This window comes from Pelophylax lessonae (genome assembly GCF_965119305.1).
Source record: "Pelophylax lessonae genome assembly, chromosome: 11".
NCBI classification, from domain to species: domain Eukaryota; kingdom Metazoa; phylum Chordata; class Amphibia; order Anura; family Ranidae; genus Pelophylax; species Pelophylax lessonae.
In genome coordinates, this window is record NC_138778.1 from 55,178,111 (window position 1) to 55,204,853 (window position 26,743).

General features: G+C 42.5%; 1 protein-coding gene across 1 annotated transcript in view; it reads right to left on the reverse strand.

Annotated features, from left to right (window-relative positions):
* The window catches only part of CCNDBP1 (cyclin D1 binding protein 1), a 42,871-nt gene extending 24,773 nt beyond the window's left edge, over positions 1-18,098 (reverse strand). Inside the window, exons 1-4 of the mRNA XM_082271694.1 lie at positions 17,978-18,098; positions 15,969-16,022; positions 9,076-9,155; positions 2,699-2,780 (exon numbers count right to left, since the gene is read on the reverse strand). Of these exons, the coding sequence (XP_082127820.1) occupies positions 2,699-2,780; positions 9,076-9,155; positions 15,969-16,022; positions 17,978-18,035 (274 nt within the window). The 5' untranslated portion in view covers positions 18,036-18,098. The remainder of the gene's footprint in view (positions 1-2,698; positions 2,781-9,075; positions 9,156-15,968; positions 16,023-17,977) is intronic.
* Positions 18,099-26,743: the final 8,645 nt, after the last annotated feature.

Below are 26,743 nucleotides of genomic sequence, written 5' to 3' on the forward strand. Positions count from 1 at the left end.
GTGCGAACTTGCAGCTAGCACTGCGATATGCGATCTCAAATGGGGGTGTCAACTTTTAATTATAGACAAATGTATATGTATAGGTGGTTCCTGCGCTATCCAAGGTGATTTTAATCCCTTCCTAGTGCTGCACCACGATACTGATACTATAAACCAGTCTATACAGCAATTGAGAAACAAGGGGGTGATGGTGCGCTTCAGAAGTGAATTAAACTCAAAAACAATTAAAATATTTTGTTACAATCTGTCTCAGTGCCGTGCTTGTGAAGATGGGTTTTTTTTTTTTATTTATTAAATCAATTCCTAATATCCCTTAAATCTGTGACTGTGCTTCAATAAACTTTGTGATCAAACTTTTATATCGTGATGAAAAACAATCTCCAAAGTGCTTCAAAGTCACATATAAATTCAAATAAAATAAACTATGTGATTAAGAAAAAAATGTCAGTTTTTTCAAATCACCACAAACAACACAATCAGGTGTGTGACTTCAATCTCGATCTCAAACCACAAGGTGCTTCTGTGCAATTAAGGTGTTGTGACTTTTTCCTCCACCAGGTGTCACTTTTAGGTGCTCTAAATTCTCACCTCAACAACATGAATAAACCGCCTGTGTTTATGTGTCTTTTCCCTTGGTGTAGTTCTTTATGGCTCCCGGGTCCTTCCTAAAGGGTCCTATATGTGGTCCCGATGTACCTCTAGGGCTCCGTATTGGTGTGCGTTATGTTGTGGTTTCTTTGTCTGCTACCATGACCTCAGGGGCTCATCAAATAAAGAGGGCCATCATGGTGCAGTATTAAAAACGATTTATTTCACAAAAAAGAGATACACTTACTTTTAATTGACCCTCTGCGTATCGCATATGGCAGTGTGAACTGCCAGGGGTGCGGATGCGATGCGGGAACACGCTGCATATTCGCAGAATTCTCGCATCGCAGAACTGTGAACTGGGACTTAAGCGTAACTCCACTTTTGTTGAGAAAAAAAACATTCCCCTCTGGGTGATCTATGTACATTGCAAGGATTTTAACAAACTTTGTTGCAGATTCCTATGTTTTGTTATTCTGAAGAAATCATTGTTTGTTCCTCTATGCCTCTGTGCTGAGTGGGTCAAATGGGAGTGGTTTCATAATTATCTATCAGCTGTGGCAGCTGCAGGGCACTAATGAGGAAAGTTGCTGGGCCTGCATCCCTTTAGACATGTTCCTATTGGGAATATCTCACCAAAAATGACATTTCTGTTGCAGGGCATGCCAGAAATCTGACTTGTATCTTAGGCAGACTTCTGGGAAAATTGGTGAGCCAATCACACAAGCAGGAAATTATGTTTCTGGGGTGTGGTCAGTACACATTTTGTGTACAGAACAGATCCAGGTAGCCATATTGCATTACATTTTCATAAAATTACAACAGCTGCTGATTGATAAGGAAATGTAATTTTTAATAGCATTCAGCCACACCATGATTTGTGTCGCAATTGTATACGCTATATTGTTTCTTTATTTGCTGATTTTTTTCCCCTATGAAAGTGGAGTTACCCTTTAAGGAGGAACTCTAGCAACAATACTTTAGTTTTGGATAAAGTGAGGATAGTTTGGAAACTCGCTCCAATGTGTTTGTATTTCTGTCTATACTTCAATTACAGATATTTCGCTTTATTAACTATGTAGACACAGGAACAGAAGTACTGGAACAACAGGTGGCAATAAAATCTTTTTTAGTAGTTGGAGAGGGCCTAGAATTTCTGGCTGTGTAGTCACTGAGACAGGATGAAAGGGTAAATCTTCGTATGAGGATACAGATGGGAGTAAAAAGCTGTCAGAGGCTCCAATTCTTCCAATCTTTTATCCAAAAACAACATTCCAATTTTATGTTAAGATATGTATGGCGCTGTCAGTAAATTAAGAGATTTTGTAGACATGTATGATATCTCTATTTCCTATATTGTATGTTCAGCCACTCTTGTTCTACGATTATTATGTGCATCCAGTAAATAAAATTCAGCAATTATATATATAAAAAAAAAAAAAAAAAATAGGTCCTGCTCAGGGGAAATAAATTTAATGTTCCAACTTTTTGAGAACTGGGCTGTTTGCACTTCAGTGCTTTTGCTGCAGTATTTAGCATTGCACACCCAAACTCTTTCATGCAGTGGTTTAGGTATGTTTTGCATACAGTGATTTGTTTAGTGTCCTTCAAGGATGACTTCACTGCAGCAAAACCACTTTAAGGGCCGGTTCACACTATTGCGAGTGCGGCGATCGCATGTAATTCGGAGTGCACTGCTCCTTCATTACATGCGATCGGATGTGCTTATGCAAATTCAGCCATACACTTTCTATAGCTGAAATTCGCACTGCACCCGCACAAAAGACGCACAGGACCCTTTTTTGCAGCCGCATCAGGATCGGATCGCACAGTAGTTCACACTTGTGCGATCCAATCCTGTGCGAACTGTCAGATCACACTGCGATATGCGATCAAACTGGGGGTGTCGTTAACATTTAATTGACACCCCCTGCGTATCGCATATGGCAGTGTGAACTGCAAGAGGTGCGTTTGCGATGCGGGAACAGGCTGCGAATTCACAGCCTTCCCGCATCGCACAAGTGTGAACTGGGACTAAGAACACATTTATGAGATCCCCATTTTTATTGCAAGGGGCTCCAACGTCATCACTTTAGGGGGCACTACTCACCTTGCTTCTTGGGGAGCGAGTAATACAAAGTTGAAGCTGCCAAAATAGAATTGAGAAGCCCATCACTGAGCTTTTGGCAGTCCTGGAAGAAAACAGAAACCGCTAGAGAAGTTCTGTTACGAAAGTTATCATTACATTTTAAGTAAAATTTTCTGTATATTACAAGTATTGCATGATCACATGCCTTGTAAATAAACGGTCAGTTCATAACAAGTATATTTCTGTTTTTATTAGAATTTATATGGTTTTATGCCCCTTTTTTCTCAGGGTCTTCGGCAGATATAGCTGCAACCCAGCTCTCAGCATCATCTACTTGCCAAAGTCATTTTCAATTTCCTTGATTTGCTCTATCCACTGAACTGACTGTGAGTCATTAAAGAGCGACTTTGTAAACCAGCATCCACCTCTTAGGGCTCATGCACACTGCAGCTCAAAGAAGCTGCTCCTATAGGCTTTTTTTTTCTGCCTGGAAACTCCCCTCCATGTTAGCCAATGTGCCCATGCATACTATGGCTTCTTCAGTTTACATGCATATGCTCTTACAGGCACCCCACCAAACTCACTTTTTTGAGAGCTTTCGAGCAGAGAAGACGCCTAAGTGCCTAAAAATGTGCAAAAGAGCATGAAGAAGCTCAAAGAAGCTCGAAAACACACAAAAAACAAACAGAAAAAAAATGAGTCGAGGGGAGGGTTTGTGAAAAAAATGCATGAGCTCAAAGGAGCTCAATAAAAACCTGCAAAAGAGAACAAAAAAGTATAAGCTTCATCAAGCTGAAATAAAAGCTAAAACGCCTGTAAAGGCATCTTCTTTTGAGCTACAGTGTGCATGAGCCCTAACTGAAATGTTACTTTTGGGTCAACTGACCCTTTAAGGATATATAAATATATGCTGATGCTGGCATAATCAGCCGCATATAATCCAAAGCAAACAAATATATAGTGTCAAATAAAAAGGTAAAGACACATTTCAATCTCCTTATTTGCTCATTAATGCATACCTTAATAAGGCCAGAAATACAGCCAATAATTTTATTGTACAGGAGATGGTACACATATGAAGAGAGATTGGATTCATAGTGGGTCTGCCAATGACATTGTCAGGGATTTGTACATTTATGGGTAGTCTAAATTCTGTATAATTTGTAGTAAAATTAGCATAAATGCTTTTCCAGTCAAGTGTGTGTAATGTGTTGTGGATAAACCAGCAGAGCCTATGAAATGTGTGAAATGTGTGGTGGATCTAGTATGAGTGCTGTACCTGCAGGGTCAGAGTCATGTGAAGTGGATGTAATATTAGCACAGCACCAACAGTTAAGTCTAGGTAATGTATGGGTAAATAAAGTACAGGTACTACACCAGTACAGTCTATATATGGTATGGTAGATATAGCATGGGTGCTGCACTAGCAAAGGCTGCAAAATGGATGGTGCATCCAGTAGGAGAGGTGATTCAGAAAAGTCTTAGTAATGTACACTTCATCTAGTTTAAGTGCTGACCTATCATAGTCTTAGGCTCCATGTACACGGGACGCTGGAAATGGACGTTTAGGAGCAGTTGGGCGTTTTTTTCAGAAGTCCCTGAACGCAGCTCCATGTTATCTTATCTGTCCATGTACACATGGTAGTTTACAGTCATTTGCAGGCAGTTGCGTTCAGGGACTTTTTTTAGAACGCAATTATATTGCGTTCGAACGTGTGTTTCCCGACGTTTCAAACGCAGAAACGCGGCCGAACGTGACTAAACGTGACTGAACGTGATGAACCTACGTTCAGCCACGTTATACGTTTTTTTTCTTCCATTCAAAATCAATGGTTCCCTATGGGAGCCTATTGATTTGAATGGAAGGCGCACCGCAAGTCAGATCAGGATGATCCGACTTGCGGCGCGACCTGCACTGTGAGAATCTTAAGGGGGAACTCCACCCAAAAATGGGAAAAAAATTGCGTGGGGTTCCCCCCCAGGTTCCAAACCAGGCCCTTCGGGTCCGGCATGGAATTTGAGGGTAGCCCCACGCCGAAAAAACGGCGTGGGGTCCCCCCCCAAAATCCATACCAGACCCTTATCCGAGCATGCAGCCCGGCAGGCCAGGAAAGGGGAGGGGACGAGCGAGCGGCCCCACCCCCCCTGGACCACACCAGGCCACATGCCCTCAACATGGGGGGGTGTTGGTGCTTTGGGGCAGGGGGAGCTCTGCACCCCCCACCTCAAAGCACCCTGCCCCCATGTTGATGAGGACAAGGGCCTCATCCCCACAACCCTGGCCGGTGGTTGTGGGGGTCTGCGGGCAGGGGGCTGATCGGAATCTGGAAGCCCCCTTTAACAAGAGGGCCCCCCAGATCCCGGACCCCCTCCCTGTGTGAATGGGTATTGAGGTACACTGTACCCCTACCCATTCACCCCATAAAAGATAGTGTATGTAAATAATGACAGGAGACGTTTTGGAAAGTTTATTAAAAATCTTCATCCGGCTCTTCGGGGTCTTCTCCTCTCCGGGGGTCTTCTGCTCTTTTGCTGTCCGCCCTTCTGCTGTCCTCTCTTCTTGTCTTCTCCTCTCCGGGGGTCTTCTGCTGTCTTCTCTCCGTGGGGTCTTCTGCTCTTTTGCTGTCCGCCCTTCTGCTGTCCTCTCCTCTCCGGGGGTCTTCTGCTGTCTTCTCTCCGTGGGGTCTCCTGCTCTTTTGCTGTCCGCCCTTCTGATGTCCGCCCTTCTGATGTCCTCTCTTCTTGTCTTCTCCTCTCCGGTCTTCTGCTCTTGTGCTGTCGGCTGTCGGCTCTCCTTCTTCCTCCGGTCCTCCTCCGACGACGTCTCCAGCGATTATGCCGGCCTCTGGTCTCTGCAGCTTATTATATAGCCATTAGGGGCGTGGCCGCCAGATGACGTCATCGGGAGACCACGCCCCTTGTGTCACATGTGACGTCACATGTGACACAAGGGGCGTGGTCTCCCGATGACGTCATCTGGCGGCCACGCCCCTAATGGCTATATAATAAGCTGCAGAGACCAGAGGCCGGCATAATCGCTGGAGACGTCGTCGGAGGAGGACCGGAGGAAGAAGGAGAGCCGACAGCCGACAGCACAAGAGCAGAAGACCGGAGAGGAGAAGACAAGAAGAGAGGACATCAGAAGGGCGGACATCAGAAGGGCGGACAGCAAAAGAGCAGGAGACCCCACGGAGAGAAGACAGCAGAAGACCCCCGGAGAGGAGAGGACAGCAGAAGGGCGGACAGCAAAAGAGCAGAAGACCCCACGGAGAGAAGACAGCAGAAGACCCCCGGAGAGGAGAAGACAAGAAGAGAGGACAGCAGAAGGGCGGACAGCAAAAGAGCAGAAGACCCCCGGAGAGGAGAAGACCCCGAAGAGCCGGATGAAGATTTTTAATAAACTTTCCAAAACGTCTCCTGTCATTATTTACATACACTATCTTTTATGGGGTGAATGGGTAGGGGTACAGTGTACCCCAATACCCATTCACACAGGGAGGGGGTCCGGGATCTGGGGGGCCCCCTTGTTAAAGGGGGCTTCCAGATTCCGATCAGCCCCCTGCCCGCAGACCCCCACAACCACCGGCCAGGGTTGTGGGGATGAGGCCCTTGTCCTCATCAACATGGGGGCAGGGTGCTTTGAGGTGGGGGGTGCAGAGCTCCCCCTGCCCCAAAGCACCAACACCCCCCCATGTTGAGGGCATGTGGCCTGGTGTGGTCCAGGGGGGGTGGGGCCGCTCGCTCGTCCCCTCCCCTTTCCTGGCCTGCCGGGCTGCATGCTCGGATAAGGGTCTGGTATGGATTTTGGGGGGGACCCCACGCCGTTTTTTCGGCGTGGGGCTACCCTCAAATTCCATACCGGACCCGAAGGGCCTGGTTTGGAACCTGGGGGGGAACCCCACGCAATTTTTCTTCCCATTTTTGGGTGGAGTTCCCCCTTAAGATTCTCACAGTGCAGGTCGCGCCGCAAGTCGGATCATCCTGATCTGACTTGCGGTGCGCCTTCCATTCAAATCAATAGGCTCCCATAGGGAGCCATTGATTTTGAATGGAGGCAGAAAAACGCTGCTAAAAGCAACGTGGCCAAACGTGCAATAACGCAAATGGAAAAAGCTACTGAAAGCACGTTTAACAGCTGCTTTTTCCCGGCGTCAGAAATAGCTTTGCAGGACGTTTTTTCTAACGTCCCGTGTACATGGAGCCTTAGTAACATACACTTAATCTTTTATAAGTGGTGATGCAGCAGAATCTTTGTAATGTACACTTAACCTATTGTAAGTGCTGATCCAGCAGAGTTTGGGCAATATATGGCATATATAGCATAAGTGTTACGCCAGCAGAGTCTAGAGTAAGCCATATATGAATCAATTTTCTTTCTATCCACCATAGGTGGAAGGAAAGAAAATCGCTTAATTTCCCCCATCAACAAAGTTTGTATTAACCACTTTAGCCCCGCTCACATGGAGGCTACTGCGGCAAAGTGCCGCGATCCCGTCCAGCGACGTAGACCTACGTCGCTGGACTCCGCCCCTTGTGGGTGGCGCTCGCGCGCCGCTGGAGGCTCGCTCCCGCTGTGTTCATTCACAGCGGGAGTCGGGCCAGGGGAGGAGCAGCAGCGATTGCCTCTGCTCTGCCCCGATCGTCGGGGATCGAGTCTGGAGATCCGCCCGCTGTGTGTAAACACAGCGGGCGGATCTCCATAGTGACAGGGACTGACAGATCGGAGTGTTCAGCATAGCTGGACATGCGATCTGTCCTTCTGTCACACAGTCACCTCCCCCCCCCACAAGTCAGTAAGCACCAGGCATACATTAACCCCTCCCTCTCCAATAAAATTAACCCCTTCCCTGCCAGTGTCATTTTTACAGTAACAGTGCATATATATAGCACTGATTACTGTAGAAATGTCACTGGTACCCCCAAAAGTGTCAAAAATGTCAGTCAAGGGTCCGATCTGTCCGCCGCAATGTCGCAGTCCCGCAAAAAAAAAAAAAAAAAAAATCGCAGATCACCGCCATTACGCGTTAAAAAAAAAAACACCAAAAATTACAGAAATCTTTCCCTTAGTTAGTAAACGCAATAACTTTTGCGTAAACCAATCAAAATACGCTTATTGCGATTTTTTTTACTAAACATAGGTAGCATAAAACAAATTGGCCAAAAATTAAAAAAAAATTTGATTTTTACATTTTTTTTGGGGGGGAATTTCATATAAAAAAATGTGAAAAATATTGTTATTTTTTCAAAATAAACGCTCTTTTTTTGTTTATAGCGCAAAAAGTAAAAATCGCACAGGTGATCAAATACCACCAAAATAAAGCTCTGTTTGTGGGAAAAAAAGGACGTAAATTTCGTTTTGGTACAGCGTCGCACGACCGCGCAATTGTCAGTTAAAGTCGCACAGCACCGAATCGCAAAAAGTGGCCTGGACGGAAGACAGCAAAATCCTCCGGTGGTAAAGTGGTTAATGGGGGAATCATGTAAATAAAATCGCAATCTGCAATTGTAGCAGCGCTAATTCCTCAAAAATATAATGGTACTCTCATGTAATTTGAATCTCAATAAATATATAAATACACCTGTTAAATTGTCGTGATGGAATCACTCCAATATAAAAATATGTCTAAAATCGTGGGTACAGAATTAATGAAATATGTGATTCAATGAACCAATAGCTCAATCCACAAAAAACAGTAGCAGGTGCTTACAATACAAAGTGCTGAAGTGTATTGTAAGCACCTGCTACTGTTTTTTATGGATTGAGCTATTGGTTCATTGAATCACATATTTCATTAATTCTGTACCCACGATTTTAGACATATTTATATTGGAATCACAACAATTTAAACAGGTGTATTTATATATTTATTTAGATTCAAATTACATAAGAGCACCATTATATTTTTGAGGAATCAGCGCTGCTACAATTGCAGTTTGCGATTTTATTTACATGGTCTACCACCCATTGGGTCTTGAGGCAGCAGCTATTTCCTCTCTTAATTTTATTCTTTGGCGCGAGTGTTTCTTTTTCATTTTCAATCAATGGGGGAATGCCTCCCGCAGCACTATTGTGCCCTGCCGGCAGGGGGGGGGGGGGGGGTCGATGGGAGCCAGAATACAATGATTACTGTTAGCAGCTATAGCCACTTGCAGCACTCGCATGTAGAAAAAAAATCAGACAGTCTGGTTGTACCCAAGTGGATCGATGGATCGACTTGGATACAATCAGCCTGCCCATACATGGATCGAAATTCAGACAGTCCCTGCTAACCGGACTAATTCCGATCTATGTATGCCCAGCTTTAGAAAAGTAATCTTGACTTAGTATGAGTGCTGATCTAGAAGCATCTAGATGGAAGTTTCTCTCAATCTTCATTGACAGGCAAGAATTAGCTTACCTCTTCTGATGGCAATGGAGGCTTGGAGTAAGCCAGACTAATTTTAGTTGCCTCCTGAGAAGTTGCTTTCATTGCTTGCCCTAAGAAAGAAAACAGAAACATCAAACCTACAACATTTGTATAAAGGCCTAACAATCTTGACATACAACCTATTTTACAAGCTTTCTATATACAAAACGTGTTTTCTTCATATCTTCTTTATATATGACCCAAATTTTGTAGCTAAAGGTTTGACTGCAATGAGAGATATTCGCAGATTTAAAAATGCTGTAAAGGAGAATGCTTTCAGCCTGGCATCTACCTGTAATGGTAAATAATAGGATTGATAAGCTGTACTTAGCTAAGAGGGATACACAAGGAGTAATAACTGGGTGATTTTCTTACAATAAATGGTATTCACAGTTACAGCTACTGAAAGACTTTACGGACAATATTTTTAGCACCATTAAATGTTTTTTTTATAACTACTGGTGTTAGGAAAAAAATTATTTTTTTCCCCAGTAAGGCAAACTAGCCAGAGTCTCCTGGAGGGCTTAAAGTGGATTTCCACCCTAAAAAATTTTTTTGCACCATCCGCTAGCTTAGATGAACCTGAAAAAGAATTACATTTTTTTTTTTTTGTTTCACTTACCTTCTTTTTAATGAAAATATACTTACCTTCCTTCCTCTTCCTCCCTCTGCGGCCACAGCCTCACTTCCTCCTTGCATTGACTCCTGGTAGATGAGCATCATCGATCCCAGGAGTCAATGCGCCTGCACCGGTGTCACTCGTCACTTCCGGTGCAGGCGTGTCATTCCCTGCTGAACAGCTTTTGGGCATGCCCAGAAGCTGTGCAGGGATAACGCCCCTGCACCGGAAGTGACGAGCAGGGTATTCTGGAATCGAAGAGGACACGAAGAGGGACACTCCGGCTTCAGCTGCCAACACCTGAGATGGCAGCGCTGGACAAGACATTTTCAAGGTAAGTATTTCTTCTTACAGGTAAGTGAAACAGGGGACAGTTCAGAGGCTATCGTTGCTTAAATGCACTAGCCCTGACTGTCCCGGGGGTATTTGTAGGTAAAAACATTTTTCTAGGGTGGAACTCCGCTTTAAGAGATAACAAAACTGATGGGTATATTTTTTTTTTTTATCCCCAGCACTAGAGTAGAACTCTTCAAATGAGATGCTGAGGGAGGAGCAGGCCAGAAGGCTCCGCGTCCGACAAGTACAATACATGTTTTTCCCATCAAATTTGTTGAAGCAAACCTGTCCCAAAACTGGGAAATTCAAACCTAACTTACTATATAATGAAAGCATAAGTGGAGTTTACCTGCATCAGAAACCTCAACAATATTCAGTTCATTTAGGTATACAGACAGCTGAGGTTCTTTGCAAACTTGAGCGCTCCCTTTTAGAAGATGACCTTCTCACGCAGTGCTACTGGGAGTTTAACCTGATCAGAGGTTTCACTGACCAATAGCTTCTGAAAGTGAGGCCAAGCTAAACTTTTACTAAAAAAATAAATAGATATATAATTTATTTTTTTCTCACACACCTTTAGCTGTCCATATATCTGGATCTACTGCTGATTTTGACATGTGATTTTAACCATAAAGGTAACCTGTATGTATTAGTTCAGTTTGAAAAATATTATGCGACAGAGGTAGACTAGAGCTCTTCTTTAGGAATGGTTTATAAAAACATATTCATATTTTATTAATTATGTTTGATTACCAGTCCTTAGGGTTTACCAATATTATAACAAACACAGCAGCCCTTCCTTCCCCCTTCATGTTAGCTATCTGAGCTGTACACACTGGTGCCAACAACCCATAGTTCCTTATCTCCGGCTCTCCTCCAGCAGCCACTGAAGCCTACATAAATATAATGGGTGTGGCAAATGTTGCTGTATGGTCGACGATGCTAACTGCATTAAAATGCATTTCATTTACGGCAATGTGATTTGTCATATATCAGTAATGGCGAACCTTGGCACCCCAGATGTTTTGGAACTACAATTCCCATGATGCTCAACTACACTGCAGAGTGCATAAGCATCATGGGAAACATAGCTTCAAAACATCTGGGGTGCCAAGGTTACCCATCACTGTCCTATATCAATGCCCCCTTCATTCATCCCTATTCTGGTTTGAGACTTTCATAGATTCTTTTTTTTTGCCCATATCACTTCCACAATCCTTTGCATTGTGCAGATTGATTAGGTTGTCCAGGAAGCTGCATCAGCCATCAGGTGTTGGCTTTTATTTCTCTTTCAATAATGTTTATTCAGAGATTTTACAGTAGACAGAGATTACAAGTGCTAATATACATAGCAACACACAACATCTCATTTTGGGAACAAAGTAAAAGGTTACAAATATAAAGATAGCAATCTTCCAAGTAGAGCTGCACGATTAATCGTAACAGAATCGAGATCGTGATTCACTCCCCCTGACGATCTTAACATGACACTTGCTTGATTCTTTACATAGCTGTGAGGGAGCAGCTGTAAAAAAAAAAGCCTATCAGCATGAGCCCCCGTAGGTCGCCTCCCATAGGGAAGCTGCGGACCCGTTCTAATAGGAGCGACACAAGTCGCTCCGACCTAGAAAAAGGGTCCGGAGCTTCTTTGGGGCGACCAGGAGGCGACCGCCATAGACTTCAATGTTATGAAGTCCGTGGCGGCCGCTCCGAGGTCGCGGTGCGAAGTAGCGTCGCCCCTATGTGAACGGGGCCTTAGTCTCCCACTGAACTGTAAACACAAATGATTACATTGTATCTTTTCTTTCCCTCTGCCGGAGGAAGGAAGTTTAACCTCTTAAACTCTTAAAGACTAAACCTTTTTCCTACGCTTGTTGCTTGCAAGTTAAATCAGTTTATTTTTCCTAGAAAAGTAGTTAGAACCCCCAAACATTTATATATTTTTTTTTTTTTTAGCAGAGACCCTGCAGAATAAAATGGTGATTGTTGTAAATTTTTATATCACGCTGTATTTGCGCAGCAGTCTTTCAAACGCAATTAATACAGTTTAATAAAAGCAGTTTAATGAATAAAAAAAAAAATAAAACAAAACCGTAAAGTTATCCCAATTTTTTTTATAATGTAAAAGATGTTACACAGAGAATCGTGAGAGAATCGTGATCTTTATTCCAAGCAAAAAAATCGTGATTCTCATTTTGGCCAGAATCGTGCAGCTCTACTTCCAAGTATAAAGAATGAGTAACAGGAGATCCAGGCTATCATTGTGTCTAAAATATGCTAATTAAGATTAGTGGTCAAATGTTTTTCCAGCCTGGTCAACTACAGCATATTAGGAATGACTCGTTACCCATCTACACTAACAGACTTGTCAACATAGTAGTGTGAGAGGATATAAAGGCACAGGGCAGCCACATGCAGATTTTGGGAAGTCCAGACTCTCTAAGCCCCCTACTGCAAAGCCGCACACCCCACAAACCTCAATCCTCCACACACCCACACTTTCAAAAGGAGTCTTCCCAAAGTGTTGGGAGATAGCAAAAATTTAAGATTTAAGCAAGAGAGAAATAGAAAAAGACACTGGAGAAAAAAAAGTGGTGTACAGAGGCATCCAGTCCCTCAGATCCAAAGCAGAGCTGTCGTTAATGTATTGGGTGGTTCCCATTTAATAGTTGATTCAGGGACCTCAGACTTTCTCAAGTAAGGTAATTTTGTTGCACAAAAATGGCGAGAGGCTTTTGTTGACCATAATCCACGACAATTTTTTTTTTTTACCAATACAAAAGGGATAACTGGTGATTTCTAGGATCTAGCAATGGAAATGTGCGATGACGCGAATATGAAGTGCCACGAGTGTCTCCCCTCTACTTGGCGTCCTAATAACGCTTGTTGAGGGCATTTTGTTAGGTTCGCTTGAGTAAAGGGAATAAATTAAGTTGTACGTGCAAATTCAAAATCGTCATACCCATGGACATTTTCACCATAAGTGGTACATTGTGCCTTCAAGTCTACACCCTCGAAAACATTGCGAGGAGGCCCCCGGGACGCACAAGGCCACTGTAGCTGGAACCATATACTACTTCCAAAAACTTTATATATGGCTTCTAGGCTTTTATTTCATAATCAGGAAATATGATCTAAACAAACATTTCCTACATTGATTGTACCAGAACAGTTCAGATCTGTAATAAACCTTTAAAGAGTTTGTAAACCTCAGAAATTTTGTTTTAAAAAAAACGAACACCTGAAAGACAAACACATAATGAGCTAGCATGCATTGCATACTAGCTCATTATGAAATACTTACCTTAGAACGAAGCCTCGCAGTGCCGACCGCTCACCTGTCTCACGGGTGACATGTTAGGTCGCCCTTCTTCTGGGTTTGCGGCATCCGGCCATCTGATTGGCTGGAGCCGTGGTGACGTCACCCCTGCGCATACACGCGGGAGCCGATGGTCACGGCATGGGGCTCTGAAGGAACGGCACGAGCGGCCGTTCCTTCAGAGCGCATGCGCCAGTGACGTCACTGGCTGCATGCAAAGTAAATATCTCCTAAACGGTACATGTTTAGGAGATATTTACAGTACCTATAGGTAAGTCTTATCATAGGCTTACCTATAGGTACAAGTTGCAGAGGAGGGTTTACTTCCTCTTTAAAAAGGAAATATCTGTTTTCTTTTAGGGCTAATGCATACAGAAGCATTCAGGCATAAACCACAAAAAATCAGCGTATTTCTGCATCCGGATGTCTCCGGTGTTGATGTAGAGTTGTGGCCAGCAGCCAGCACAAATAAATGATGGGCTGTCAGATACTGCAGCTGTACTCCTGTAACCACACATCCGAGGGCACCACTGTAGAACACCAGGCTGAGCTCCAATGAGGTCACAAAAATCGAACAGGTTAAATGATAGACATTAGGCATACTGCATCTTTCTACCTTAGGTCTTCCCTTATAATTCATTTTGTTTATTCCAGGTATTGTAGATATTATGCATCCAGGGGGTTACATACATACATACATACATACAAGGATGGATGAGCGGCCCTGGTCATGAACTGCTTGCATGCAGGGCTGCTCATCCTTCCCTGTACATGTGTAACCACACCGATGTGTTGGTTACAGGCAGACAGCCTGTCACTGAATAGAACAGGCCGTGGCTGCAGCCGTACCGCAATACCTGTGACTCCAGGTCATGGAAATACGCTGAATTCTACCAATATATGCATCCCTGTGCATACCCTTAAGGGTGCTGCCATCACAAATTTGTAATATAACCTATAAAATAAATTGGATAACATTTCTGGTGAATGTATTTTCATATACAGGTAAAAGATCAGCTTGTTTATGTTGTCATTATGTTAATATTTGAAATTCATGTTTCCAATTCTGTATGTACACAGGGGCAGTCAGATTTTCTCATTACATTTGCAGGTTCTGCTTCCTCCTTTGCACTGATACACTGACTCACTGAAAGCACAGTGCTCCAGGTGATCCTCAAGTCCCTATATTTAACACTAAAAATAGAGACGAGTATGTGCTAGGGATGCACCGAAATAAAAATTCTGGGGCGAAACCGAAATTGCAGGATGCCCTTGGCCTAAAACCGAAACAGAAACCGAAAATGACTTTTTTCCCCCAAATAATTTTAAAATAGATAGAAGAGGGGCATACACCAAAAACAGGCAGCGACGTACACCTGTCGCTGCCACCCTGTCACAGTATATTTACTGTGACGGGTTGGCAAGAGGTTAATTTAATTACCAATGGTATTTGTATTATGCAGCATGAGGGGGTTGATGTATTGCCACTGCTGGTCACTGATGCATTAGTGACCAACCAGTGGCAGTTAATTAACCCCTTTGTGCTGCATTAGTGCAACCAGTATCAGTGTTAACACTGGTTGCACTAATGCAGCACAAAGGGGTTAAATAACTGCCACTGGTGGATCACTAATGCATCAGTGACCAGCAGTGGCAATACATCAACCCCCTCATGCTGCATAATACTAATACCATTGGTAACCTCGCCTCAGCGCCCCCCCCCCCCCCCGCCTCAGCTTCCCTCCCCCCTGCCTCAGCGTCCCTCCCCATCCCAATGATGCAATCTCCTTACTCTCCGCTCCTCCTGTGTCCTTCCTTTCAAAAGACCCGCCTCTGGCCGGCGGCCCGCCTCCCAGTGATGTCACTACTACTACGATGTGCATGAATGAACTAACACACCGGGCGGGCGGCCGCTAATAGCTGTAATTAAGTGAGCCCTTCCCTGTCAGTGGAGATACCCGCCTGATAGGGAAGTAAAGGGCTCACTTAGTTATAGCTATTAGCGGCCGCCCGCCCGGTGTGTTAGTTCATTCATGCACATCGTAGTAGTAGTGACATCACCGGGAGGCGGGCCGCTGGCCAGAGGCGGGTCTTTTGAAACCTGCGCTGCGCCCGCGGTGGCCATCATTAGTATCAGCATCTTTAACCCATTTTCGGCCAAAATGGGGTAAGCCCAATTTCGGCCGAAAATTTTGGTGCACCACTAGTATGTGCCTATGACGAAGGGCTGTTCGTATAAGTGGGGTCTAGTATACCTATATAAATCTATGGGAATGCATAATTGATTAAATCAGGTCAAATGGAGGTCAGAAGGAGGTTAACTAGACCTGCCAATGAATGATCATTTCAAATTGATGTCATCAACATGTTTGTCAAAACCTACTATTAGTGCAATGTGTACCCCATACGTATTCACATGGGGGAGCAGAATCTGAGGACCTTCCCAGCAACAGGACTCATCTGCCAATCTCCAACAGTTCAACCACTAAGTATTCATAAAAATGACTCGCTGCCTGGCCATCTTATAAGAAAATATAGAGGAAGACAGCCCAAGAGAACACAAATCTCTAATGCCTAAGGTGTATATGGCCAGAGCCAATCATTTCTTACCCAGTGTTTCCCAGAACTGCGGACTAAAGTTGCTGCCTTCGCTGGATTCCCCATCTGCAAAAAGAAAAAGAAAATCACTTTCAATGTCTATGCATTTGGCCAGTGATTGGTTGGCCCAATTCAAAGAGATATTAGCTTGTGAACACTAGAGTAAAGAGCAAGCAGAATGTACATCAGGCATTGTAAACCTCTCACATGAAAAAATGAACAAAGCATAACCCTCTAAGCACAAATGCCTCGTACACACGCACCGATTGTTGGCCGTGAATTTTCGGCCAACGTCCGATTGGCCAATTGTCGGCTTGTTAGTATGATGCTTCCGACAACCGACTGCGACTTTTTGGCCGAACAAAATCTGGTGTGCATGCTATAAAATTTTTGTTGGCCGTCAATAGAACGGCCGATTGTTCGTCAGTCAGTACAGATTTAGGCAGAAAAAATCAGATGAGCAAGACTGGGCATGCTCAGAGAAGAAAAAACACACTGAAAGTAAACCAGCACATGACATCACTTCTGAAGTTGGTTTTTGTTGGCCGATAAAATTTGTGTGCAGTCTAGAGCACATTTCAACCAACACAACAACACTGGACAAAAGACGGCCGATCGGTCGGCCAACAATCGTTGCGGTGTACGGGGCTTTAGTGTCATTTCTGTCTGCTGCTTCATTCCTCAGCAATCAGCATGAATCATTTCTAACAAGTTTTCCTGACACCAAGAGAAATAAGGTGACAGGGAGAGACCTCCAGCTGACTGACAGCCTGAGCTCGGTTTCTGTGTGCTGTGTAAAGGGGGGGGGGGGGGGGTTGTGCCTTCACTCCAATCAGCTGTCGATCAGAAAAATCTTCATGGGCAATGCTTTAAACATTTCTACTGGTCAACAGCCCCCTTGGTTGCCTCTTATCCACCTACTCCTAAGTTTGACCCATGGTTACTGTAGCCGTTATTTTGTTAGCGCCTCTGGCTTGTACTCATCTTGTCACTCTGTGTCTGTTTACCAATTGTTGTTACCTGTTTACTTTGTTCTCCAATAAAATGTTTGAACCAGAAAAATTTCTACTGGTTACCAGTTTAGAGTTTCAAAGATGGTCTAGTGCTAGAATTATTGCTTTCGCTCTATCGATTGCGGCGATACCTCACATGTGTGGTTTGAACACCTTTTACATATGTGGGCGCGACTTGAGTATGCGTTCGCTTCTGCTTTAAAAAAAAAAAAAAATCTTATTTATTTTACCTTTTATTTTTACACTGTCCCTTTAAAAAAAAAGTTTGTTTTTACAAAAATATGAAGCAGAATACTTATTGGTCTAAATTGATGAAGAATTTTGATTTCTTAAATTTTTTTTTTTTGTTTTAGGAATAAGCAGAAAGTAAAAAACATTTTAGTTTTTTTTTTCAAAACTGTTGCTCTTTTTTTGTTCATAGCGCAAAAAATAAAAACCGCAGAGGTGATCAAATACCACCAAAAGAAATCTCTATTTGTGGGGGGAAAAAGGACATACGTGTTATTTGGGTACAGCGTCGCATGTCTGCGCAATTGTCAGAGTAACGCAGTGCTGTATCGCAAAAAATGGCCTGGTCGGGAAGGGGGGTAAAACTTCCAGGGCTAATTTCTGTAAAGAGAGATCAGAACCTGTTTTTTTTTCCTGCTATTCATGTCCCCACTAGGAGATATCTTTTAATTTCCTGCTGCAGAGACACAACAGGAAGTGTTGGAAAATCCCATCTTTCACTGTTGAAACCAGAACTGAACATCCCCCATTAGCAGATGTCCCTCCACATGTCCTGCCAGGAAGTCAGTGCTGGGAATTCTGGTTCCCTGACAGGAGATCACAGCCAGCTACAGGAAGAGCCAGGACTAGCATTCTGTAATACTGACTGACAGCAGAGCAGGACATGTGCTCACCATCCATGGTGTCCCATAACTATCCCCCCTCCACCCTTCCTCCGTCTATTCCTCCCCCATGTATTCATTACAGATAGCAGACAGACAGAGCAGAGCGGGGTCTCACCTCGCACTTTCCCCAGCACAGCGCGCAGATTTTCCAGCAACCTCTGTAGCGGCTCCATATTTCCCCCGGAACCACTGCTCTCGGTCCTCAGGCACCAGTCGGAAATCTAACAGCAGCACACCCACCCCTCATTTCCGGTACCATAGAGTTTGACACAAGTGATAGAAAGAATACAAGTCGTGCAATTATTTGTCAGAGGAAACTTCATAACTAAACAAAGTGTGCATAGAGGATTATAAACAATGTGTTTTCTTTTCAGTTAGCTTTCATGCACAGGAGCAGGAAAAACGCTTTCAGTGGCATATTCTGACACTTTTCACATAAATGTAAAAATCTGCATTTTTGCTAGAAATGTACTTAGAAACACTAAAAATCATATATATATATATATATAATAGTGTTGTGTCATTAGAATAGACTAAAAAAAAAAAAAAAAAAAGAATAGACTAAAACATCAAAACTATATGAGATAGTACATTCATCCCAAAATTTATTGAAAATCAAGGACTACTAAGTCCTACCACATCATGGCAAATATGAGGGCTTGAGCAAACAGCGGGGATTTTAATGGTACTTAATAAAATGTTAAACCACCAATCATTAAAAAATAGAAAAATACAATCTTTATTTCAATTTCTTACATTATACGAATGTGCACAGAAAAAGACAAATATACAGAGACATCACAAATATTGGATTGTTCATTAACCTCCCTGGCGGTATGATTCTTTTGGATTTTAGGTGCTGAAAGCGGTACCATTATTTTAGGTGCTGAAAGCATGTAATTCTTGTGAATGAGCAGCCCAAACCAACTGTATACATTTATTATACATATTATATATATATATATATATATGTATGTATACATATATTATGTATACATATATTATATATATATATATATACGTATATATATATATATATATATATATAATGTATACAGTTGGTTTGGGCTGCTCATTCACAAGAATTACGTGTATATATATATATATATATATATATACGTGTATATATATATATATATATATATATATATATATATATATATATATATATACATACATATATATGTATATATATATAATATGTGTGTATATATATATATGTATATGTGTATATATATACGTATATATATATATATATACTGTATATATATGTATATATATATATATATATATATATACATATATTTACATAAAAAGTACAGTAAAACTGCAGGAAAGGGCACTGGAGGGCAATGTAATGTGATTTTATTTTATTTTGAACGATATCAGTGTGTTTGGTGCATTTTACATTCGAATTTGCCGCCGGTTCCACCCCCCGGCGGACGTCACGTCGCCGGAGACGGAAGCCGGGGCTCGCAGACGATCGGGAGAGAGCTCCGCCGCCGCACACCGCCCGCAGTCTTCGCTGGATCCCGGAGAAAAGGTAAGTAAAACCTCCTCCAGCATCCAGCGATCTTCTTAGCGCTACCCCGAGTGTGACTCGGGGTTACCGCTTTTGGCACTAAAATCTAACCCCGAGTCACACTCGGGAATACCGCTAGGAAGGTTAAAACCAAAAGCTCTTTTTCAAAGTTAAACTCAAGTGATCAGCCAAGACGGCTAGATCCAGCGGACAATGCCCTGACTTGATCACTTGAGGTTAACTTTGAAAAAGAGCTTTTGGTTTTAATGAACGATCCAATATTTGTGATATAATGTAAGAAATTGAAATAAAGCTTGTATTTTTCTCTTTTTAATGATTGGTGGTTTAACCTTTCATAGTTGCCAACATTTGAAAAAAATTTCCAGGGACACTTTGCAGCACAGCTATCAATTACTTACCACACCCACTTCCATGAAGCCACGCCCACTCCGCATAATTAATCTCCGCCTACTTATCAGATTATAGGGTCTACTTCATAAAGAGAGAATTACAGGAAATTCAAAAGGGAATTGAAAACTTAAGGCCAAAGTAGCAGAGTTGGAATAATTCTCCCATTCAGCTGCCTAAAGTTTAAAATTCTCATCACAATTCCCTGCATTTCTAAAGTGTGAAATGTGCTCAGGTGTGACCATAGAAAAAATGGAATATGGAAATATAAATAAAGTGCAAGGTGTAAATAAGTATGATTATACTATCTGGTATAATTAGGTTTTATTGTACTTATTTACACCTAATACTTTATTTAGATTTACATATTCCATTTTTTCTATGGTCACACCTGAGCACATTTCACACTTTATTCCCCTGTCTTTGAATTCAGCCCTCTGTAGGGTGATAATTCTCATTTACATAAAACAATGTAGCATCCTTTCCTTCCTAACACATTACCCAGTCCATACCAGTATAGATCCTAACACATTACCCAGTCCATACCAGTATAGATTCTAACACATTACCCAGTCCATACCAGTACAGATCCTAACACATTACCCAGTCCATACCACTATAGATCCTAACACATTACCCAGTCCATACCGGTATAGATCCTAACACATTCCCCAGTCCATACCAGTATAGATCCTAACACATTACCCAGTCCATACCAGTATAGATCCTAACACATTACCCAGTCCATACCAGTATAGATCCTAACACATTCCCCAGTCCATACCAGTATAGATCCTAACACATTCCCCAGTCCATACCAGTATAGATCCTAACACATTCCCCAGTCCATACCAGTATAGATCCTAACACATTACCCAGTCCATACCATCCTAACACATTACAGAGTCCATACCAGTATAGTCCATACCAGTATAGATCCTAACACATTACCCAGTCCATATTATCCTAACACACACCAAGTCCATACCAGTATAGATATCCAGAATGAGATTTTTCCCATTGAGGATTGAGGTCTGTTTTCATTTTTTTGAGCAATATATATATGTATATATATATATATATTTATGCACACACATACACACATTTATCTAGAGCTAGAAAACTATATATATGTATCAATTAACAGGTGTATAAATTATATCTATAAAAAAACATTATTGATAGTAGTAATTAATGGAGTGTGAGGCCTCCAGCTTGTCGGAAGGTGCTCTGCCTCCCCCTGCTGGCGGATTTTGGAAAGTGCACCATGCTGACACCCTGCCTTCGGTGACACGTTAAATTTGCGACAGGCGGGCACAGAGAGAGAGACAACCTGCTGCCAGAACTACAACTCCTAGCTGGGGTGAGAGCGACACTGTGTGGCACAAAATAAAAAATTGTGATTTACATTGTTCCTGATTAACAGGGACACTGTAAAATGCCCGGGACAGGCTCCTATTTGCCGGGATTGTCCCGGGAAAAATGGGACAGTTGGCAGGTATGACCTTTTATTAAGTACCATTAAAATCCCCGCTGTTTGCTCAAGCCCTCATATTTGCCACGATGTGGTAGGACTTAGTAGTCCTTGATTTTATATATATATATGCATACATGCACACACACACTATATTACCAAATGTATTGGGATGCCTGCCTTTACATGCACATGAACTTTAAAAGCATCCGAGTCTAATGGGCCATACACACTATTGATTTTTTCCTTTAGATTTACCAAAACCATATAATATGAGGTCAAATCTAAACACTTTAAGGTCCCTTTCACACACTGGGTCCGCCGATCCCCCGCTGAGCAGGCGGAGACACAGCTGACAGGTCCCCATGCATCTCTATGGGGGAATCAGATGGGAACGGACCATCTGTCCATTCTCATCTGATCCGATCCGCCAGACGGATGGAAAAGACATGTCTCCCCTGACATCCGATGCCCCATAGAGATGCATGGGGAGTCCGTTCAGATCCGCCAAAAAAACTGACAGGCCTATCTGAACAGACTCCCTGTGTGAAAGGGGCCTAAGGGTCCTTTCACACGGGCACAACCGCCGACAGAGTCCATTCTGTTCAGCGGGGGATTGATCTGCCGATCTCAGCTCCATCTCCGCTCTGTGTGCAGAGACGGAGCTGTCAGATCCCCGCTGTTCTCTATGGGGAGATCGGATAAAAACAGACAGCCTGTCCATTCTCATCTGATCGCATCCCATCCGATCTGCAAAGTCCGTCCGGATTTTATGGACAGGATCAGATCGGAGAGCAGCGGGTGTCAGCGGACATGTCATCGCTGACATCCGCTGCCCCATAGGGATGCATGGAGCATCCGATCAGGTCCGCCTGAAAAACTGACAGGCGGATCAGATCCGATCGCCCGTGTGAAAGGACCCTTAATTTGTATGCAATCAGGCAGGCCCATGCACTACATAGTTAAAGGTAAATCTAAAGGAAATCTAACAACAAAAGTTGTATAGTGTGTATCCAGCTTTATGGGCCATACACACTATAAGATTTTCTGAAGACTTTTTCCTTTAGACTTACCAAAACCATATAATATGAGGTCAAACCTAAACACTTTCAATTTGTATGCAAACTGGCAGGCCCTTGCACTACATAGAAAAGGTAAATCTGAAGGAAATCTAACCACAAAAGTTGGATAGTGTGTATCCAGCTTTAGTCCATAGGGTTCAATATTGAGTTGGCCCATCCTTTGGACATTGGAAGCTGAAAATCTAGAAAAGTTTATACATACAGTATATCTGGTAAAATACATGATTGATATAGATATTCAATATCGAATCTCAGTGTTAGTCAACAAGATATAAGGGGGCTGGCCTTAAAGCGTATCTATGGTCAAAAAGTAAAATCATATATTTATTTCCACATTGTATTTCAATTATTTCTTGCCTACTCCTAATATTCTGAACAATCTTGAAGTTTGTAAATGTACCCTGTGAAGATCCCCACACATTTATTTTCTTGGATTCTATGATACATACAGTGTATTGTAAAAAGTATTGGGACGCCTGCCTTTACACGCATAATGTTTGATGGCATCTCAGTCCTAGTCCGTAGGGTTTAGTATTGGGTTGGCCCACCCTGTGCAGCTATAACAGCTTCAACTCTTCTGGGAAGGCTGTTCACAAGGTTTAGGAGTGTGTCTATGGGAATGTTTGACCATTCTTCCAGAAGCGTGTTTATGAAGTCAGGCATTGATGTGGCCTGGCTCACAGTCTCCGCTCTAATTCATCCCAAAGGTGTTCTGTCGGGTTGAGATCAGGACTGTCAAGTTCCTCCACCCCCAAATTCGCTCATCCATGTCTTTATGGACCTTGCTTTGTGCACTGGTGCACAGTCATTTTGGAACAGGTGGGGGCCATCCCCAAACTGTTGCCACAAAGTTGGAAGCATGAAATTGTCCAAAATGTCTTGGTATGCTGACACCTTAAGAGTTCTAAAGGGCCCACCCCTAAAAAACAACCCCACACCATAATCCCCCCTCCACCAAATGATTTGGACTAGCATGTCCAAAATATTAGAGTTACTTGGTCCACTCCATGTTCTCCTGGGCTTAGGAGGACACCACCTGGATCCAAACGTACGTGTTTTGAGGGCAGTACCCTCTTCCTTAGTTTGGCACTGAGGAGGAGGGTACTACTCTCGAAACGTGTAAGCCAGTTTGTCACTGAGGAAATCAGTACTACCCTCGAAATGTGTAAGCCAGTTTTGATCCAGATGTGTCCTCCCAAGCCCAGGAGCACATGGAGTGGACCGACTAATTCAAATATATTAATGAGCTTTGCCTGATATGGTGTTTGTGAGTAGATTTATTTTTTTTCTTACTTACAATAAATTTTCCATTGGGATAATACACTAGGCTGGTGCACCCTCTCTCTGTTTTTGCAGAACACTATTGGGGCTCCCCCAGCCCTATGAGGGCAACAAAGCGTGGTGCGTCCATATTTCCAGTTGAAAAGTGGATGTATTTGAACAATTGGTGCCAGATCACCAACACACTCATGCACAGGAGGTTTTTTGTTTTGTTGAGAAATCATTTTTGATCCTAAAACATTGATGTTATCTTGCATATTTATAGTCTTTACTAGCATTAGATGACACTATTAATCTATATAATGAGAGAATACTATTTCACTGTCAGCCATTTTGCTAATTATGAACACAGCAGTCTGAAAAATAAAAATACCTTATTCTTCACAAGTAAAGTACCTGAGGGTTCAGTTGGTTCTAGGGTTCGTTCACTCCAGGGAAGTCCAGTGCGATGTTTAATGCATGCAAATTACTGCACTTTATGTCATACATGTATTAAGCTATGTTGCATTTAGGCAACCTTTGCATTTGAGTAGGCTGCCTAATGCACCACAACATTCCAGAAATATTGAACTGCTGCATTTGTGCTAGCATAGCACACAACAAGGCACAGAAGTGCATTATTGCACATTGAGGTATGTTGTGAGGGTACACCAATGCATGTAACACGCAATACTGGAGCACAGTGAGATGAATGGCCCCTTAAAGTGTATGAAGCCACATTTTTTTTTTGTTTTGTTTTAAATAGCTGAATGAGGAGGTAGAATTCCTATCAAGTTTCACTCCATTCGGGAGATTCCGCCTCTCCATTTGTCCTTGCAACCATTATCATCAGGATAGAAGATGATAGGAAATCCAAAATTGTTGCCACCAGAACAGGACTAGAGGGGAAATCGTCCAATGGGGACACTTTTCGTCCAACGGTGACTACATTCTACTTTCTCGCCAGCTATACAGAGACCAAAATTCAGCCGCTTCAGCAGGGACCTGCCAAATTTCAATCCATGTATAGGCTGGCTGATTGTACTCAAGTTGATACATCAATGGACTTTAGTACAACCAGTCAAATTTTTCTACATGTTATTACTGTACTGGCAGTGCTTATATCTGTTATCAGTAATCATCATATTCTGCTGGCCAGGAAGGCTTCCTACGCCCCCCCCCCCCCCCCCCCCCAATTACTGCTAGAAGAACACAATAGCGCGGCGGGTGGCGGTCAGTGTTAATGGGGAAATCAAGCAAATTTCTTTCCTAAAAAAAAAATTGTATACCCTATGGCTTGCTTTACTTTCTGCTGTGTCTACAGACTCAAAAGTAAAGATTATCCATCAATTGGGTGACAAAAATTTTTTTTGTGGTTTTAACCATTCCCTAGTCTAAAAGGTAAATGTAAAAATGTACTATTTGTCAAGTGTTAAAGTGCACTAAACATTTTCAGCGCACCTTTAAATCCTTACATTTACTATTTTTTTTAAAGCTATAAAGCAAACAAGAGTTGGATTAGCTGACCATTTTTGTATATGAATTTTTTTGATCCATGTAATTGTGGTTGTGGCAAGACTGTGTGCTTTGCATATATACTTTGTGCTTGTAACAATGGGCTTCTCATATTTGTTCTGTTAAATATACAATTGAAAGTGTTTCATTATCTTTGTATAATGACTGTAAAAATACTGTTTTCACCTTCTTTTTCAGTCTCTTTGCAGCCACTTCCTGTCTAGCTGCATGCACGTCATTTCTTAAGATGGGAATCCTGGTGGTCTGGAGCGTGGGGATCAGTGGTAAATCTTCTTTCTTCCTCTCTTCTTTATCCTTTTCTTTAATTACAATTCTTCTATAATTTCCAATTTTGAACCAGACTCTTTTCTTTTTTTCTGTACGTTTAAGAATGGGCTTCGAGGTTGCCTTTAACTTGGCCCACGCTTGGAAATGTGGTGTTCTTTGGATTGACGTAGGCAAATTTGGTTCATCTATGCAGAATTTACCTTGCAGAACTTCCCTATCAACCCCCCCTTAAGTTACTATGCCTATAGTGTACAGATCATGTTTACCATTGCACTCACTGCATTTTTTTATGTCTTCACCTAGGCCCCTCAGGCAAGGATGGCTGTGGACAGTAGCTATGATATGGTATAGTTCTATTACAAATAGAATGTGTTGATTTTGATCATTTCCACTGTAAATAAAAATCATTGGAAAAGAAGATGGGAATCCTGATGGCGGAAATGTGCAATACATCAACAAGGCCACTTGTAGCCTTCATTAAGAAAGCATGTGACAGTATGATAATGCACATGATTGGGAGACAAGGACAAAGCATCACACCCTACACCAGAATACTCCTGAACAAGTACTTTAATTGCAGAATCACCAGGTATTATTTTAATAAAAAATTCAGCTTGGAAATTGTTAAAAATTACACATAGAGCACAGAGCAGCCATAATAATTATTATCTGGGTTATACGCCACCTATAGGTGAATGGACACTGGCAACTAAAAAGACAGAAAGTTCCCCTCTATATAACCCCTCTCATACAGGAAGTACCTCAGTTTTTTCGCCATTGTCTTAGAGGGGATGGTCATGGTTGAAGAAGCTCTCCATATTTTAAATTTATGCTATGGTCCCGGATAAAGATGCCCTGCAGGATTCAAGGGGCTTGGCAATTGGATCCATCCGAAAGTGTAAGACTAAAATAGATGGTACCTGAGCCTCGGTAGATAGAAGACTGCAAGGTGTTGCCTTTAATGCGACCCCAACCCTACAGGTCCAAGGAAGTGGCCCCAAGATTATAGGGGGACCCGTTCCTTGAAGGTCCACACATGACAGAACCCGCTGTGATGGGTGAAGGTTGGATTCTAGTGGGATTGGTAAGTAAGGTTACTTTAAATGAGATGCACTGTTACCTATATGATATTTAACAGATACCGGGTGCCATGATTTATGTCTCCACTAGAGGGCAGTGATGTTTATTCTGCTGTGGTATGCATACCTTGATCCTCACAGTGTTTGCACAGCCAACCCTCCTGAAGCCTGGTGGGCAGGGGACTAATATACCCAGCCCGTGTATCAACTTTTACCTTCAGTGGCAGTTCTCTGCTGCGGTATATGGCTGCAG